The 17,822-nt window shown below is 36.2% G+C and overlaps 1 protein-coding gene across 1 annotated transcript in view; it reads left to right on the forward strand.

Annotated features, from left to right (window-relative positions):
• Nucleotides 1–17,822, forward strand: part of GRM8 (glutamate metabotropic receptor 8) — a 311,526-nt gene that overhangs the window by 56,564 nt on the left and 237,140 nt on the right. The window contains exon 2 of the mRNA XM_066182978.1: nucleotides 186–402. Coding sequence (XP_066039075.1) covers nucleotides 186–402 — 217 coding nt within the window. The remainder of the gene's footprint in view (nucleotides 1–185; nucleotides 403–17,822) is intronic.

Consider the following 17,822-nt stretch of genomic DNA (forward strand, 5'->3'; position numbering starts at 1 on the left):
ACAATAAGGCTTGACTGACATTATACAAATTCCGAGATGCTTTCTGATCAGCTGATTTAATTAAAACAAGATATTTGGTTCTGCACAGTGCCTGTGTATAATCTATTACAAGCCTTTCAAAGGCACAAGTGTGTACTGTAAAATGTTATTAGATTGGCTTGCATGACTTGTGGTTCTGTTTGCAGATACCTCAAATCAGCTATGCATCTACAGCTCCAGAGCTGAGCGATAACACCAGGTATGACTACTTCTCTCGAGTGGTCCCGCCGGACTCCTATCAAGCACAGGCCATGGTTGACATCGTGACAGCCCTTGGGTGGAACTATGTCTCAACACTGGCTTCTGAAGGCAACTATGGGGAGAGTGGTGTGGAGGCGTTCACCCAGATCTCCAGGGAAATTGGTGAGTGCGTGTTTGTCAGCTCTGGTATTTATAGCTGCCGAGTTGCAGAGCATCGCTGAGTCCTGATTAGGTGTGTGCAGCGTGATCAGAACACCCGTGGGTGTGCTACCTGGATTCAAAAGTGGGTGATTTTGCTTCTTGCATGTCTGCCAGTGTGGCAATTATGGCAGCAATTTAAGAAGAAAGGCAAAAAATATCTCTTGATTTTTTTGAAAAGGGGCAACTCCTTGATGACTTAGGGGCAAAAAGCAACCAGTTACTGAACTACAGCCAGATTTGAGAAAATGCAATTTTTGATTCAGCGTAGGAAAATTATGGTCCAGTGAGAGCTTTTTCCATGTTTCAGCACAGATAAACCTAGAGGTTTTAATTTTGATGAATTTTAAAAACAACAAAACACTTCCACTCTGAAGTAAAAGACATAACCTTGCCACTTTCCCTTCATAATAAAATGTGCTGTACAAATACAGAAAGACTTACACTGTGAGAAGTACATTTAAATCCCTTTGATCGTTTTAAATTTTTTTTCACACTTCATAGTTTTTTCTGCCCTGAAAAATGGCGGTTTCTCAGGAGCAGTAGGTTTTGGACACCAAGGAATAAGATGATGAGTAGCAGGTGGTTTGAAAGAGGGTGGAATTGGTCTTTCACCAAGTACAGCATTAAATGACAAACAGACCCCACCCCTCCAAACAATTTTCCTGTCCTTCTTCAGAAAGCCTGGGTTAATCTTCTAGATTTGACTTTCAGGGCATGTACATATAAACTCCAGTTCTTTTGAATCAGCATGGGTGAGAAAATATGATAATATCTCCCATTTTCACTAACTTGCATGTGAATATAGAGAGCATCTCTATCATATAAGAAAGCACATTGTGCATTTCAGGTACTTATGCCTGAACCATAAAGGTAAGTGATTACTTGCAAGAACCTGGTTTTTGAACGAAACTACAGCCATTCTTAACATTAGGGAACCAGTGTATGTAATATGCTCACTCATTTAACTGGTAAATGTGTCTTGCTTCTGATCATTGCTGTCAGCTCCTAGGTGTCTTCATGGGAGAGCCAAAGCTGTCTCCTGTCTGTTGCTTTGTTCTGGGGTTAGCAAAGGCTTGTATAATTCTTTCACAGTTCATGTCTAAAAGAAATGGTTTATCTATGGCAAATAGATTGGCTTCCCCAGACACTCACTGAATTCATTGGCTGAAAAATCATTTTTTCGTGAAAACATCTGCAATACAGCTAGTTCTGAGTTCTGAAAGCAACCAAATAAAATACAGGACTTTTTACTGTTTCCCATTTCCAGGAATATGAGAGAACTTCAGATGGGTGCAAGCAAAAATTGTAATTCCCTTATAATCACAATTGCTTGAGTTTGTGTCAGTTGGATCTTCAGTCAGTTGATCCTGGAATAAAAAAAGACCATTGTAATTTGATAAAAATTAACATAAATAATATAAATTAAATAAATATTATTAACAGGATTGTGAATCCAAAGCAGTTAAAATCATGAATAGATGTCCGAAACATTACAAGATCTGTGTAACACCAAGAAGTCATGATTAGTGGTTTGAATTTTTTCCCCTTGTGATTTATGTTTTCTATTAGAACACTTGATTTTTGGCAACCTCTGTGCTCCCAGCAGCTATACCAACTATTGTGGGTATCAGGGACTCTAATGGCTCTGAAGAAGGAAAGCAGAGGGAGGCAGACAAGTAATTTTTATTTCCAAAAAAAATACTCAGGTGAACAATCAGGTAAATCATATGTAACCACAGGGACATGATTGATAACCAGTGCAGAATTGTCAAGAACAAATAGTATCAAATCCATCTAATAATTTTCTTTGACAGGATAATAGCTTATAGCTGGAGAAAAAGCACTTGATGTGTCACATCTCTCCAATTTTGTAGTGTTATCTCAATTGTCACATACAGTATTCTCCTGAGCAAATTTGGCAATTGTGATCTAGGTGTAAATAGGCTGGATGCAGACCTATTTAGAAAACTTTTCTCAGAGAGCAATTAGAAATTATTTCTGTTTAAAGGAAAGAATGTGTTGTGTGTTATTTGGCAGTTGTTTAACCTGGAACAGGTACTAGCCAATATTTTCATGTTTAACCTAGATGGATTTGGAATGAAGATTACTGTAAAATCTGGAGGTTACTTTAAGATCAGAAGGACTAAGACTAGGACTAGGAGAGTATCTAGAAGAAATCCTTAGAGTCCAAATCTGAAAATGTTGTCTGGAAAAGAACAAATTTAAGATGCCAACAAAGTATTTGCCTTCTGCAAGAAGGATCCGTACATTGACAAGTTCAGACAGACTGGTCAGAAAATACTATTTTAAAAAATGATGCAGGGATGATAGTAAATTATAACCTATAATAACGTATAATAACATCCTGATGTTTTAATGGAATGTGCAGCTGGACATACCATCTGTAAAAAAATTTGAGCAATCCTCCAATTTGTCTGTCAGTTGTGGAAAATAATTTTGACTCAGTACGGGTTTTGTGCCTCACTTCAGAAAAGGTGAAACTCCTCAGGCAAGCAAGAACAAAGACAAATCTCAAAAAGGTGGTCTGTGAAGAACAGCTGAGCAGGAAGGCTTAGTTCACCTGAAGAAGTTGACTAAGAAGAGGTGATAGAAAACAATATTTTCAAATAGGGTTTTGCAGAAAAGTAGAGGACCACTTGTTCTGTTCATCCAAATACAGTGTATGTAAATAGGAATAATGGAATTAATCTCTAGGATGATTCTGTCTAGGTTTGGAGAAATCCCCTTTTAATGTGTAAGACACTAGGTATTATATCAGCTTGCCTGGAGACATTTTGGAACCTCCATTGATAAGGATCCTTGAGAATGCATTAGACAAGCACCTGCCCAGTGATTATGTAAGTGTACTTAGCTCTTGCTTGGGGCTGGGAGGTGGAATGGATGATTTCTTAATGTCCCTTCCAGCCTGATCCTATTATCCACTGTCTTCAGACTTTTCATCTGAGCCATAGGGCTGGAAATGCTTTTAAAATGGAAACTGAATTACATCTAACTATGAGGTCTGAGACTATAGAGTCTACGTAGGTTTACAAAAATCATCACAGAGTATACAAGTGCACACGACAGCAAACCTTGCCAGGTCTGTGTTAATAAACTGTGTGTTAAGAGAACCTAATTGGGACACTGTGCCTCTTGTGCAGCTGGCATACAAATGTACAGGACAGCTCAACTTGCTGAGTACTTTATGTCCTGCTTAAGATAAATAGCCAACAACTGGAAGCAAAATGAATGTGAAGATCAGCATAATGAAAAGCAAAAAACAAAAAAAGAGAAAAGGATGTGAACAATACTGATATATTCATTTCTGAAAAAAATTTAGTGTATGAGAGAACATGTGAGATAGTAGAGTTGAAAATATAAATAGGGAAGCTTGCTTCTTTGGTTTATTATTTGTACTGTTTTTTAAAGGAGAGTTGAAAATGGGCTAGGGTTTTACCTAATTTTAATAGACAGATTAATTTAATATACTAATTTAATATAATTTTGACCCTTTGTTTGTAACTTCTGGTTTGATTGGCCCTCTGTTCAACTTCTATTTCTTGATCAGTAATAGAAGCAAAAGGAAGAAACAGGCTCCCAAATGAAATGTGGAATACTGAAAAGGTCAAAGTGGTGCCACCCTGACATGTCACCAGATATATTGCATGTCAAAATCTGCTCTCATTTTAATGACAAAGATCTTGTCTGGGACAAAGCAGAACTGGAAATTAAATATTTTACATGACAACAATTGGAAGGAGATGATTCCGACTCATTCTTCCATGCATTGTTTGAAGACAATGATTAAATTTATAGAATTTTCTACTCCCATTAAAAAGTTAATGATACCACTGTAATCATTTTGACATCATGATCAAATCATTTTGGTACATTGACCAAAGGGATGAATTCATATCCATTGCTTAAGAGTTTAAGCATTAAAATGAAACTTGACTCACTGATACAAAACTACGATGTGGGAAAAAAGGAAGCACATTTTACCAAGTCTCCATTAAACTGTCATGCTAAATATTAGTCTTCTATTTATTTTCTGCTCATTATCTTTGACCAAATAAATGTAGGAAAGTTTCTGATCCAAATTTCTTTTAAAGGTTTATTTTGCCTGTTATTAGAAACCAAATGAATTTAGCATTAGAGAGAAAGTCATGCAATGCTTTCCCCCCCCCTTTTTTTCCCCCCAAAATACAAAAGCACTTGATTCAGACAAATCTCTGATTTCAGAATACTTGCTCAGTGTGATGTTTGTACTGGAAAATGTAACAAGTCTACAAATAATATATGAAATGCTAAATAACATTTTATTCACCACTATTGGTCAACTGATGATAGGTACTGGGAGTGAAACACTTATGAAACTCTTAAAAGAGAAGGGAAAAATGATAAAGACAGATAGTGAAGCTGATCATTAAGTGAGAAACTTCAGCACTTCTTGCCCCTTTTTGCTTATAAATTGATTTTGCATGTCTTGACATAGGTGTAAAGAAGACAGCAATGAGCATACAATCAGAGAGCATTTTTTAAATCTTTGATTGGTCAAAATAACAGCTTCATAGCAGCTTTATTCCAGAAGAGAATGATGCACTTAATATCAAGCTTGAATACATGTTTTTAGGAACAAGGTTCTGTAGTTTTACCTATTCCTTTTATACTCATACATTGCAGCTAAGACAGCATTTTTCTGAGGAGGGACTACAATTACTTTATGATCTTTCATAATATTGTCTCATTACAGTGACAATGAAACCTATATATTAATGATAATGAATGCATGTGCTGGACAAATGCTAGAGTAGCTTTGTTTGTTTCAGACTTCAATACAGGTAGTTGGATTTTGTTCACATAGGAAATGGTCTGTGGCATTTTTTTGACATGATTCTTAAATCATGTTTGTCTCTTGTTAGTTCTTCCAAGGTGTTTACAGTTGTGCATTGAACCACTGCTTCTATCCAAATTATTGGATTACTTCTTCACAGAAGAATCACCAAATAGTTAGGGTTAGAAGTGATTCTGAGGATCATCTAGTCCAACGCCCTTCCAAAGCAAGGTCTCCGAGAGCAGGTTACAGAGGAATATGTCTAGGTGGGTTTTAAATGTCTCCAGAGAGGCAGAATTACCTTTCACAAAATTTGGACTTCAAATTTTCAGTGGAGAAAGTGGAAGTCTGTTGGGAACTGGGGAGGGAACTTTGAGCAGGAAAATAAAACTTAAGGGGTGTACCATTTCCTTTCCACTTAAACTTTGATTGATAATTTAGAAATAAGATGAGTTGCTGTTAAGATTAGTTCACATTTCCTGCAGTAATCTCTGCATATGTTTGATATAAAGCTAAAGCTTTTTTTATTTTCTTAAGTAAGATGAATGCACTTCTCCCACACCCCCAAGATAAGTGTTTAATAGAAGATTAAAAAATCTTGCAACATGAAGATGAAAGAAATACAAGACATAAAATGTAACCTTTTCCCCAGAGATATTTCTGCTTTAAAGTCTGTTTTCAGGCATAACAAATTAATTTTCACAACTAATATTCTAACGTACCCTCGCTATGGGTAAACAGTTTAATTCAATTTTAAGTTTTATTTTCATATTTATGCAGATAAAACTCTATTGATAGCACTGTATTTCAAGCTGCAAGCTGTAATTAATAATAACACTATATAATTGGCTACAGGAGCTTCAAAGTAATGCTGAAAAATTACAAAATCAGATGGTAGGTGTATTAATATTGCAAAAGCTTGAAAATTACTCCAGCAGTTTTTAATATTTGTACCAATTAGTACCTGATAAAGAACAGTATAATTTCTAGGGATTTAAAATGAAGGAATATTTTAATTTCTCTCAGTGGTGCTAATCAATGTGGTATTTTTTAGATACAATTATTTTTTTCTGTAGTTTAAGGGAGACATCTTGGAGCAGTAAGCATACTTTCTGTGTATGGTCTTTGACCCTCCAGTAATTGTAGGAAGACTTTGATACTCTTGAGATGCTGCTTCTTCAGTCAATTAGTTAAGGCACTTTTACAATGTCCTATAGGAAGCTCACCAGCTGTAGTACCATAAGTACTACAGAAGTCTCTGTAGTAATACTTTTTTCTTCCTTTTGCTTCATGTGAGCACCAGATGTTTGCATTGGTTGTGAACACAAATTTAAAGAATAATGAAGTTGTCCAGGAATGTTTATTTCATCAGTGCTATGACTTGTTCGTAGCCATTTCAAATCGCTTAACTTAGTCATGATATCTAATTCAGTTTTAAAAAATGTATAAATACAAACAAAATTATAAATGGGGTGATGCTAATTTTAAGCAAGCAGTCTTATTGGATTAAAATTTATATCCAACAAAAAATATTTTTGGTGAAATATAGCATATGATGCCCAATACTGTTTCATGAAGAAAACTGTTTTTTTCAAATGAGGACATTTCCTCTTTGCAGACTGGAAAGCCTCAGTGTCTATAAACTGAAGTTAGTAGTTTTAGGAAAACCATTTCAAATAAGATGTAAGGTGTGCTTTTTAATATTAGATGTGAAAAGGCATCCTGAAAGTACCAGGGCATAGTGGTATGTTTATTTGAGGTTTAAATCATTAGGTAGAATCTTTCTAAAAGGAAAGGACAAATTTAGAAATCATTGCTTAAATTGTAGTCTATATTATGCTTAAGACATCTGTGATTATGAAGGATCTTTTCTGGCCATATAAACTGTTATTACAATTTTTGAAATAAAAAGGAAGATAAATATATAGGTTTTAATGTGTCGTCTGATCATTGAGATGACAGGAATAGAATTTCTCAAGTGTTGCTCTTTCATGTATTGGTATGTATTACCATTGAGCCTGTAGCTCCTCATAGACTTTGTGACTTTTTTTTAGTAGAAGGAGTCCGAGAGCAAACAATTCACACATAATTAAAAACTCATGTGAAAGTGTAGTTAGGAAATGTCTAAATCAAAATGTAGTCGTTCTAGTTGTTTGTGACCAAATTTCACACAGTCCTATGAACAGGAAGGGGATTTTAACTCAATACCAGTGGATTTTCTTGTGTTAATGAAAAGTGTTTGTAAAGTGGATACTAGAAGGATAATCATCAAGGACGCCCAATAGGATTAGTGGTATCAATAAAGCTACCCCTGATTTGTTTTTATATTATGATTTTTCTAGTGAAAGACAGAGAAGAACTATTGGGAAAAAAAATTGATAGCTTATCTTTCATGGTGGTTGTGCTTAATTGTTTAAAACTAAATTTTAAAAAATCTCTTAATAATAAGTCCCAGAAGCTTTACAGATTTTGCCATAAGTGAGATTTTTCCCCTCCTTTATCAAGAACTGACTGAGTTCCTCTGTTCTTATTTATTTTTTTTTTTTACATAAACTTTTGCTGTTGTCACTTCTGCAGAAAGCTTGTTTTCACACAAGATTCAGCCAAGCACCTTCTGTATTACAGTGGTGTGAATGAACAGGCAGACTGTGGCATAGCCTTGATCAGAGCCTGTGTGAGTGAACTCTACCAACGTTTAATGGTTTTGCTTTCCTGGCATGCACAGGCTTCTGTAAGGAAAGCCTGTATTTAAGGGCACCATCTGAGAAAACTGACAGGAAGGACCATGGTGACATGGACTTGGGCTGTATTTACACAATTCTTTTGTTAACATGTCAAAGGGTTCACGGAATTCGAATTATAGTCTTGGTTGTGCTCCTGTCAGGAAGAACTGTTTCTGATATCACAGAATATACTGAGTTGGAAGGGACCCACAGGGATCATCAAATCTATTTCTTAAGTGAATGGCCTGTGCAGGGACTGAACCTTCACAACCTTGGTGTTATTAGCATCATACACTCACCAGCTGAGCCAGTCTCAGGGTCTTCTGTGGTCTAGAATCAGTCTCATTCATGTTAAGAAGGTACACCTGATAAAGAAAAATTGTTGAGTCTCTTGAGTTTTCTGAGAAATTTTCTTTTGTCTCTCTGTATGTCTTTTTGTCTTGAAATGGTTTTTATTTGTTTTAAATATTTAGCATTTTTTAGAAGGCTTTGCTTTCTACCTGGAGAACTGTAAGTTTTAAAATGTGTGTCAGCATTGTCTCATGATTGATATTAGCAATATACTCTTAGCATCAGCTCTTTTGTGATCTGTAGCTGCAGTTAAAACAAAGAAGCACTGGAACTGTCAGACTGAGCCAGACACTGCGAGTCAATATCTTGTCTCCGGTGGTGGCCTCAATACATGGAACAGAAAGACACCAAAACCTTACTTAGTCACTGGCAGAAACACTTAATCCAAGGAGTGTTCTGTAACCCCAGTGTAGTGGTTTGAAAGCAAAACAAATGAGAGGCTCCAAGTCAGAGATACAATTTAATAGGAATAAAAAGGAAAGAAAGTAAAATAAAATAGATGCAATAATACAAAAGACCACTGACAGAGTCAGAATACAACCTGAGCAGAGTGAGGGAAGCAGTCCAGATGAGGTGGTCTTCCTGAAGCAGTGATCCTGTAGAAAGGTCTGGTAGCTCGGGTCCTCTGGGAATCCAGTGGGTAAGCGCCCCTCTGGTGTTCAGCGTCTCAGCATATATCCAGGCTGGAATGCTTGGTTCCTCCCTCTGGGCGGAGCATCTCACAGCGGGATGGTGAGTCATGTGATAAGGCCTGATGGGCCCATTAACAGGAGATAATCCAGGAGGGGGTTATCTGTGAGCTGTGTGGCAAAGGTGCTGATGGGCCCATTAACAGAAGATAAGCCAGAGTGGAGGAGGCAGGGAGCACTGCCTCACCTGGCTTCAACAGTTCATGAAGATGGTGATAGAATATACTTCAACCCAGGACACCCAGGTATTTAGTGGTTGAGACTTAGATTTCTTGAAGCATGAAAATTTATATCCATTATAATTTCTTTCTGTTACCATTTTACCCTCACTTGTTAAATGTTCTCTTGTTTGGATGCTACAAATTGTGTGCAGGAGAATCCAGTAAACCTCCTTCATAACTTGCTTTCTTACTTAACTCTGGGTTATAAGATATGAAGTAATTGCAGTTTAATAGTTTCTGTTGTCACTTCCGGGATCCTTTATTTCATTTATGTTTATGTCTCTGTTAAGATGTGTAGCCATGACTGAACACTCCAAGTAAAGCTTTAGTGTTGATTTATGTAGTGTCACTGTAATCTCATTTTTTTTCTCAGCCCCAATCTTTATGCATCCTGACAAATTGTAAGCTTTTTCTGTTGGCTGCTGGATATCAAGTAAATTATTTCCAAAAGCAATCTGTTCTGACACTCAAAGTTTATTAACAAATGGTAGCAGCTGATTTAGAACCCAATGATGTGTGTGAACAATCCCAGGTATTTCTGCCAGCCTGTTCTCCACTGTATTTGTCAATAGTCAATATTTTTCTATGACACACTTGTTTATCTATCTTTGTGAACACTTTGTCTCTTCAGTCTGCTCTTGTTTTTTTCAAATAATTTGATACCACTTTCAAAAATTCCAATCTTTCTATTCAATACAGTCCCTCTCCTTTTGAAGTGAGCTGTGTTATCAAAATCAAACCTTAGTTGGCATTTCTAGAGCACATGTTTATTGGCCTTTTCCAGTGCTGGGTTTTGACTTTTTCTATTCCTTCTACTCATTGTTTTTAATCCTCGGGAGTCCCTTCCCTCTCCCCACTCCCCAATTTCTAACTGTTCATCCAAAAGTCTTCTAAAAACTGCATTGTGAATGTTAATATTCTTTATGCAAAGCTGATATGTCAGTTTTGGTAGTAACTACTGTTGCATGCTATCTAAGTACTAAGAGCAGAATGCTGAGAGATTTATATTTACCTTATAAATGTGTCTTGTACAACTGTGTGCCCCTCCTGAATGCATTTATTCTTCAAGGTGCTTTAAACTGTGTGGGATCATATCTGCTACTGAGCCTGTGGTGGTGGTAGTTTGAGGGTAAAGGTTAGTAACTTTGCTAAGTTGAATTTTTGTTATCATCCGGCTGCACATGTAGCCACTGACCCAGTCACATAGCCCATGGTCTTTCAAATATTAGATTATCCCTTAATGAAACTTGGAATTTCTCTTTCTTCAGAACACATGACAACTGATAGCTTACGAACTGAGAGAGGAAAATTGCATTTTGAATTTTGTACAAACTTCTCTATAAGAGCTGAAGCTTATTTTGTTCAGATTTCAGTATTTTATTTTTGAAAGCTATAAAATGAAACAGAAAATGAGTGTTTCATCTGATGATTTTGCAATTATACCTTCTCATATTAAAAAGAAAAAAAATGAACAAATGCAACTGAGACTTTGTTTTCAAGATTTTTCAAAAAATTTGTCTGAATGGTAGTATCTGTCAGAAAAAAATAATCATAAGCATTAATTCTATCCAATAATCATCTTTCCTTCCTTCCATAGGCCAAATACACTTTTTTCTTTTTTTTCCTTTTTTTTTTTTTTTTCCTCTGAAGAGGAAGCAAAGCAAGAAAACAGTTATTCATCATTCTATGTTTATGTAATAGATCTGTGGCTTTATGCTTATTGTTATTTACTGTACTCTGATATGTCTACCTCAATAGTAGGTAGATGATCATAGGAGATGCTTACTATCTTTCTTCCTTTATATTATGGTAAATTTAACATATTCTGGGCTTTACCAGTGAGCTTTTCACTTCTCATTTTACTTCTTTATCACTTTCCCTGCTTGTTCTACTGTTTGTGTTGTCACTGGCAGCTGTTTTTAATATGCCATGCTAATACAGGATTTTTGTGCTTTGCTCTTCTGAGTGATGTAGAAACGTTGACTGAGTTGAATGTTGCAAGGCTGACAGTGTTCTTGCAAGATTAAATGCAAAGAATTTCTGATTGTAAATGTCAAAGAGATATTCTTGTCTTCATTTTACTAATTTTCTTTCTGTTGTTGAAGGGCAGGGGCCCATATTGTGCCCTGAGCAAGAGTAAGCACGTGTTTGCTATTAAAAATGCAGTGAGGTAGCTTAGCAGTAACAGCTGTCTTTCGGATGTTCAGACTGGGGTAACCCTTCAGATACAACTCATTCCCTCCATTCTATTGCCTAATGAACTTTCCACAGGGTACCAGAGAATCCTGTTCAAAGAATAATATTTCAAAGAATTGCTCTTATTTGTTTCAGAAAAAACAGGCATATGTGTATGCCTCACTAATATTTGGAAAGATTCCTGCATTGATTTTTTTCTGTTATAAATGCATGATTTTTATGCAAATTGCAAGCTGTGATACCACCACTTTAAACTGGGATGGCAGAGATGTGCATATTGTGAAAACTCACAACCTATGATAAAGATAATTTTTTTCTCTTGCCAGAAAACTAAGTGTTTCTTAGATCCTCTCAAGGACAGAGTTTTGTACAATATAAACAGAGTTGTTTATTCCTCTACTTTCTTAAATACATAATGATTAGAGACTTTTCATCACTTTCTAGAAGAAACTGAAAGAGAACTAATTGTTTAAAATGCTGACATTCTAACAAAAATGCCAGTCTGTCTTGAATATTCTTCATAAAAGCAGGATATTTTGACTAGACGATTAATCAAGAGAATGAGTTACAAAACAATACCCTTGAGTGGCAGAGGTGTCATGCAGATAAATCTCTGTGTTGCTGTGTCTGTACGCATCCCAAAATTTTCCTGCCACCTCCATGCGGAGCAGACTCTACAGTAGCATACAGGAATGCAGTTGCCCTTCACATGCCTTCATAAGTCATCTTCTCCTTGGGATGCTTGCTGAAGTGCTGTGATTGGGTTGGCATAGAGAGAGGAACAAAATTTCAATCCCCCTGCAAACACAAGAAAAAGGGAGTTGTAGATTTCAAAACTGAAGACCCAGTCCAGTGCAATGCATGCATCTGTGTAATTTGTAAATGTTAGGGGAGGGATGGAGGGCTAAGAAAACCAAAAATGTCTCAGTACCTTGATGATTCCTACAAACATTTATGCTGAAAATGTTTAACTGTCATTAAGTGATCCATGAGAACTGTATGATGCTATCTATCCCGAGGATGTTAATGCTGTCTAAGGTAAGATCAACCACATCTGTTTGCAGGAGTACCAAGTCAGGATCTGTTTTCTTTTGAAAATGGGAATAAAAAGTCTGAACTGAACTCATGTTGAAGTTCTGTATTTTTTGTAGTGATTCCTATTTTCCTTTTAACCTATTTTTCTTTATTTTGAGGGTGGGTGGGTGTCTATTTATCTTCTGCATGGACCCCTTCCTTTGATACAGCATGCAAATGCTGGAACGTCTTAACCCCCAAAATGATGAAAGAGAATGGTGTTTTGTAGTCCCAGGAAACAAGCAACGTTCATTTTATAAAGGTTTAAGCTGAAGTTTGGTAGGATACCATGAAACCATGCCTTCACAGTAGAATGGGAGGCTATATAACTCATCAGAGCCTGCCCAGGTTTTTGGAGACTTTGCAGAGTTCTCATGGATAAGGGGAATAAAGCACAAACTGAGCCCCTTTTTGCTGCTGTGCTCAGACAGGAGCCAAATGAAGGCAGTACTTCTGCATGCCCTCTGCCACGTGCATTGTCATCCATTCTGCTGATATATTGGATTTGCTGTGAGATGCATTGCAACATTTGCTAGGGGCAGTAAATTGAGTTATAGGATTGTAAGTATTTTACCTAATATGGTAATGCACTTAACAAAGTGCAGATAATCATGCCGCTCAATTTATAAGAATTGTCAAACCTCATAATTAATTCCATTATATTGTGGTATTTTATGGATTAAATAATTTCAAAGCTTATTCAGGAGGTAGAAATATTAATCACCTTTGATTAAAATATTTTGATTAGTTAATGTTTTTGATTTTTTTTCACAGAATCATTAGCTTTGTAAACTGTAATTCCCCTTTCACAGAAGTGAAATGCTAGAGCCAACCTGAAAATATTCTTTCTGCTGCTAAAATGCATGCAAAATATGTGTTGCTTTTTTCCTTTCTTTTTTCCCTCCAGTTAAGTGCAAAGAATTTGGTTTAATAATTAAAAAGTAACCTACAGAAGGGTATTCGTGGCATAAGTTTTTACAGACTTAGTTATGAATTTTTTATGGTTGTTAATGTGCATTTTGTTGTTAAATCCCTTAATTTTTTTGATATTTTAATTAATCAGATGTACATGAATTGGAACTGATGACTGTACAGAGGCTTTTAAAGCCATGGAGCTTTGAGAATGCTTTTCCTCCTATGTGGACCTTGGTAGAATCTCAGCTCTAGGTTGGCTGGGGAGAAGAGAATTTCATGTGATGGCAAATGTTCAATTGAGATGTAGAATGACTTTCCGAAGAGAGAGCAATGGTAATGGCCAGTTTTTCACAGTAATATCCATGAAATTGTAAGCTTCGTTAACTAAGATCAGTTTAACTGGGGTTGTCTGATCTTTCTTTGTTTTTCTGTGATAATTTCAAAGGAGACAGCTTTTTGGAAGAGGACATTTGGATGTGTTCAGGAAATGTGCTAGTGATGGAAGAGCATCAGTTCCCATATGTACACCTGCCACAGGCACTGAAAGCTTGTGACAAACCCCTCTGGGCTACCTACACGTCAGGTGCCTCTCAGGAGGAATGGTGAAAGGCATTGAAGGACTTCTGTACTGGCTAGAGAATCACCTTCTGTCTCCCTCTAAGTAACTCTTTGTGCTCATTTGTTATTTCAGTTGTTATACAGGCATAGAATACCTTGTGTAAGGAAAAGATTATGTACAGGCTTAAATGGTAGAATGCATAGTGTTCAAATGCTTTTTTTGGGGCCTAGTCCAATTACATAGTTTACACAGAAGAAAACAGGGTAAATGAAAAGTGAAAGAAGGGAAAGAAAGAATATAAACATAGAGAAATAATGCTTAATGGATATCTTCTGTTATCTCATTATATTTGAGTTTACATTATGTTCAGTCTAATCAAGTGCTTAACAAAACGCAGTTGTGTTTAGTTAGGAAGTGATACTCTAGGCAGTGTAATGTATTGCTGAACAGGGAAGTGAGCCCCTGAATTCTGTCCAGTTTGGTTTAATTTGTGCACAGGAAGGGAAAGAAAATAAAGCAAAATTCAAGACTGGACCTGAGAAGTTTATAAAAAGGACTGCTCAATGCATTTGCTTGAGACAGAGTGGAATCAGACTCAGAAACCCAGATGATCCTTTTGCACACTCTCTTGGTCTTAGAATTTGCTCAGGCTCAGGGACAAAAAAGTTGTGCAGGCTTAAAGCTTTAAAGCTGAGTTTGGGTTCCCTCTGCCCCCTCAAATCAACCTAATTTGCTCAAGCAATTTATCACTTCTATAGGAAGGTATTTTGATTGATGGCTCTATAATTTGATTCTATTTTAAATGGATTTATTCAAATGAAACACAAATCTTGAGTAAATGTTTCTTTTGATGGTGCACAAAATCTGTATGCTGTACCTCACTCTGTCTTACATAACAGAAATTAAATACATCCACAAATATTTTTTTCACTCCATTTTTGAGATATGATTTTCCAATCCAATTAAAAATGTGTACCTTTTATCTTGGAGAGTGTGTTTTATACTAAATAATGGTTTCAATTAGAAAAGGTTGCTCTTGAAGCAGTTGTAGTTGTGGATTATCGGGCATATCAGATGTGACTGCTTTTTTTGAATTTTGGTTAATTTATTAAAAAACTCCATAAGAAAATAAAAAGGTTAATGCAATACCAAACATTCACCTGTTCAACTGAGCTCGTATCTTAGTTATTTGTGCAAAAGCTCCTTTGCTATCTCCAAAGGAGAGGAATCCCAGTGTTATGAGATCTTCATGATTCACCATTTAGCAGACTGTGCCATGTGCAGTTGACAGCATGGTGAGAGAGTTTACACAGTGCTGTTGCTTTTGCTTACCCAACATTATTAATTCTTTGCTTCTACAATCAGTGAATTTCCCTCCATTCTAATTCATTCCTTTCCATACATGGGAATAAATAGATTTTACACAATTAAGCAATTGAAATGAGACTGACACTGCTAAAGTATAGCACGATGAGACACCAAGATTAGCCTCAGCCCTTCTTCAGTTGATTTGCTTCATCAACATTTTTTTCTTATTGAAATCATTGTTCACTCCAAATCTGATAAAAAATAAAGCAATCATTCTATCACAGAGGCAGTGTGAGGGGGTGGAGGGCAGGAACCTGTAATTTTTGTATTAAAGTAATCCTAATACCACTGAGTCTGTAGGAATAAGATAATGGATATAACAACACTAAAATGGCGTGTATTCATCTTATCTTTTGCATTTAATATAAGATCATTATAAAACTTAACACTAGGTTTAATCTCTTGATCATTGATCAATGTTATGCATCAAGAGGAATAAAATTATTAAAGTAAAACAACTTTTGGAAGGCAGAAATAATGTATTTGTCCATTTCAGACTTATGAAAAGAAAGGAAGTAAAGTTATCTTGTGGAATTGCAGTATTTTAATACATTGAACTAGTTGCCAGAAAATAGTTACTTTTGATTTAGTTTTAGATGCAACATCTTGTGCTGTGTTTTCCAATAACTGAGTGGTTCTTGCTTTTTCAGGTTTTGTTATTGATTTTGTTGAGTTGCAGAACTTAGGGTCTGTATATGTACACATATTTGTGGTGACAGTGGGAAGTAGAATGAGTGGTCCTTGTGTAAAAGTAGAGATAGAGATAGAGATCAAAGTCCCAAAGCTGATGGCAGAGTACTAGGTGAAATGAAAGCATTACAGATGTTATATGCTACCACAGGGTCTTTGTCGGGGGGAAAAATGCTTTAACTTCTCATAACTTGCTCATGACAGCCTTTGAGATTAAGAAAGAGAGGGAAAGGGAAAACAAGAGATGTAGTTGCTTGATGATAAAGAAGAATTAAGGATGAATAATAGGTAATTAATTCTGTAGTATGACACATGAGGTCAGAGCCCCAAATGGCCTTCCAGCTGTCATTCTTTCCAACTTCTGGATATCTAAATTAATTCCTTTGAAAGATCCTGCTTGAGGCTTCTGGTTGCAAACATGCCATGCCCCCAACACTTCAAAAATCCTCAGAGAAGTCTGAAACAGTGGCTGTGATGAGGAGTTTGATTTACATCATTTGATGCGGTGATCATCTGTGGCGTTGCTCTAGCACCAGTGGATGCTGATTTTTGAAGATGTGTGAATAACCTTCCCAGGCTGACTGCAGCCAGAGCCTATCTGTCCAGGAGGGTGTCTTTACCTCTAGGGTTGCACGCGTGTACCCTCGCAAAGGTGCAAAACCTGAACATTATTTGGGGAAATTTGCTCAAGTTGAGCCTTTTAATTTGGAATCTGTAAGGTTGAGATTAGCAGGTGTGCAGTCTTAGACCCACAATCTCAGATATACAAACAGAAAAACAATTTCTGTAAATTCAGAACCTTATTTGGCAGAAAATAAAATACAAGAATATTAACCTACAAACTTACTTATTTTCTCATAGCGTGCCTAAAAATAGTTGCCTTTTAAAAAGGATTTCCACTATGAACAAAGTATCACATCTGTATTCAGTCCTTTGGTAATTTAGCAGCTCTTAGTTTCATCAAATAGGAGTCTTCCAGGATTACCTGTGGCAAAGGAGTTACCCAAAATGTGGAAGATCATCCAATTACAGTTTAAAGAAAATTAAAAAAAAAAAAAAAAAAAAAAAAAGCAAGCTCTGAGAGCATCAGGAAAAGAGAATGAAAAGGTGTGACGGGGTTGTGTGATAGCAAAAGCTACTCTTATGTCTGTGATTAAAACAAGGGGAATTATACCTCTATTTTTGCAGTTAAAGTAATCGAGGTCCCTGGTTGGTTGGGACACCTTCCTTTCTTTCTTTTTTTACCTCTTTTTCCCCCCATTTCTTTCTGAATTCTGCTATGAAGAGACCCCATACTTATGTGAAAAATGGACATTTGATTCAAATGAAGTGGTTTTAGATTTTTACATGTTAACAAAACGGGATCCCTTTGGATCTGCTGCAGAAGGAGGGAGGTGTGGTAGGAGAATGGAATCTTTCTCTGCATTTTTCTATTGACTTCCTAAACTCTTTAGAGAGTCAATTTAAGTGGACTGAGAAGTGCCCATTTGGATCCAGAAACTTAAAATTTCATTCAGACACTGCCAAACTTAATCATCCCATTAACAGGATTGTATTTCATCCCATGTGTATTCTGTGACAATAGAAGAGCTATTATAGGAAGGAAATCGGGGAGTTATGTGCAATCCCTTATTTAATATTATGAAGTGTGCATGCCATTTCATTTAAGGGATGTGGTAACAAATACATGAATTTTTCTAGTAAAATCAGTAAGTGAAATTTGATTATGATTAAAGTAATTATCTAGAATTCACAAAACAT

The sequence above is a fragment of the Chamaea fasciata genome, unplaced genomic scaffold (assembly GCF_029207755.1).
Source record: "Chamaea fasciata isolate MVZ Bird 193981 ecotype frontalis unplaced genomic scaffold, bChaFas1.0.hap1 SCAF_5, whole genome shotgun sequence".
NCBI classification, from domain to species: Eukaryota; Metazoa; Chordata; class Aves; order Passeriformes; family Sylviidae; genus Chamaea; species Chamaea fasciata.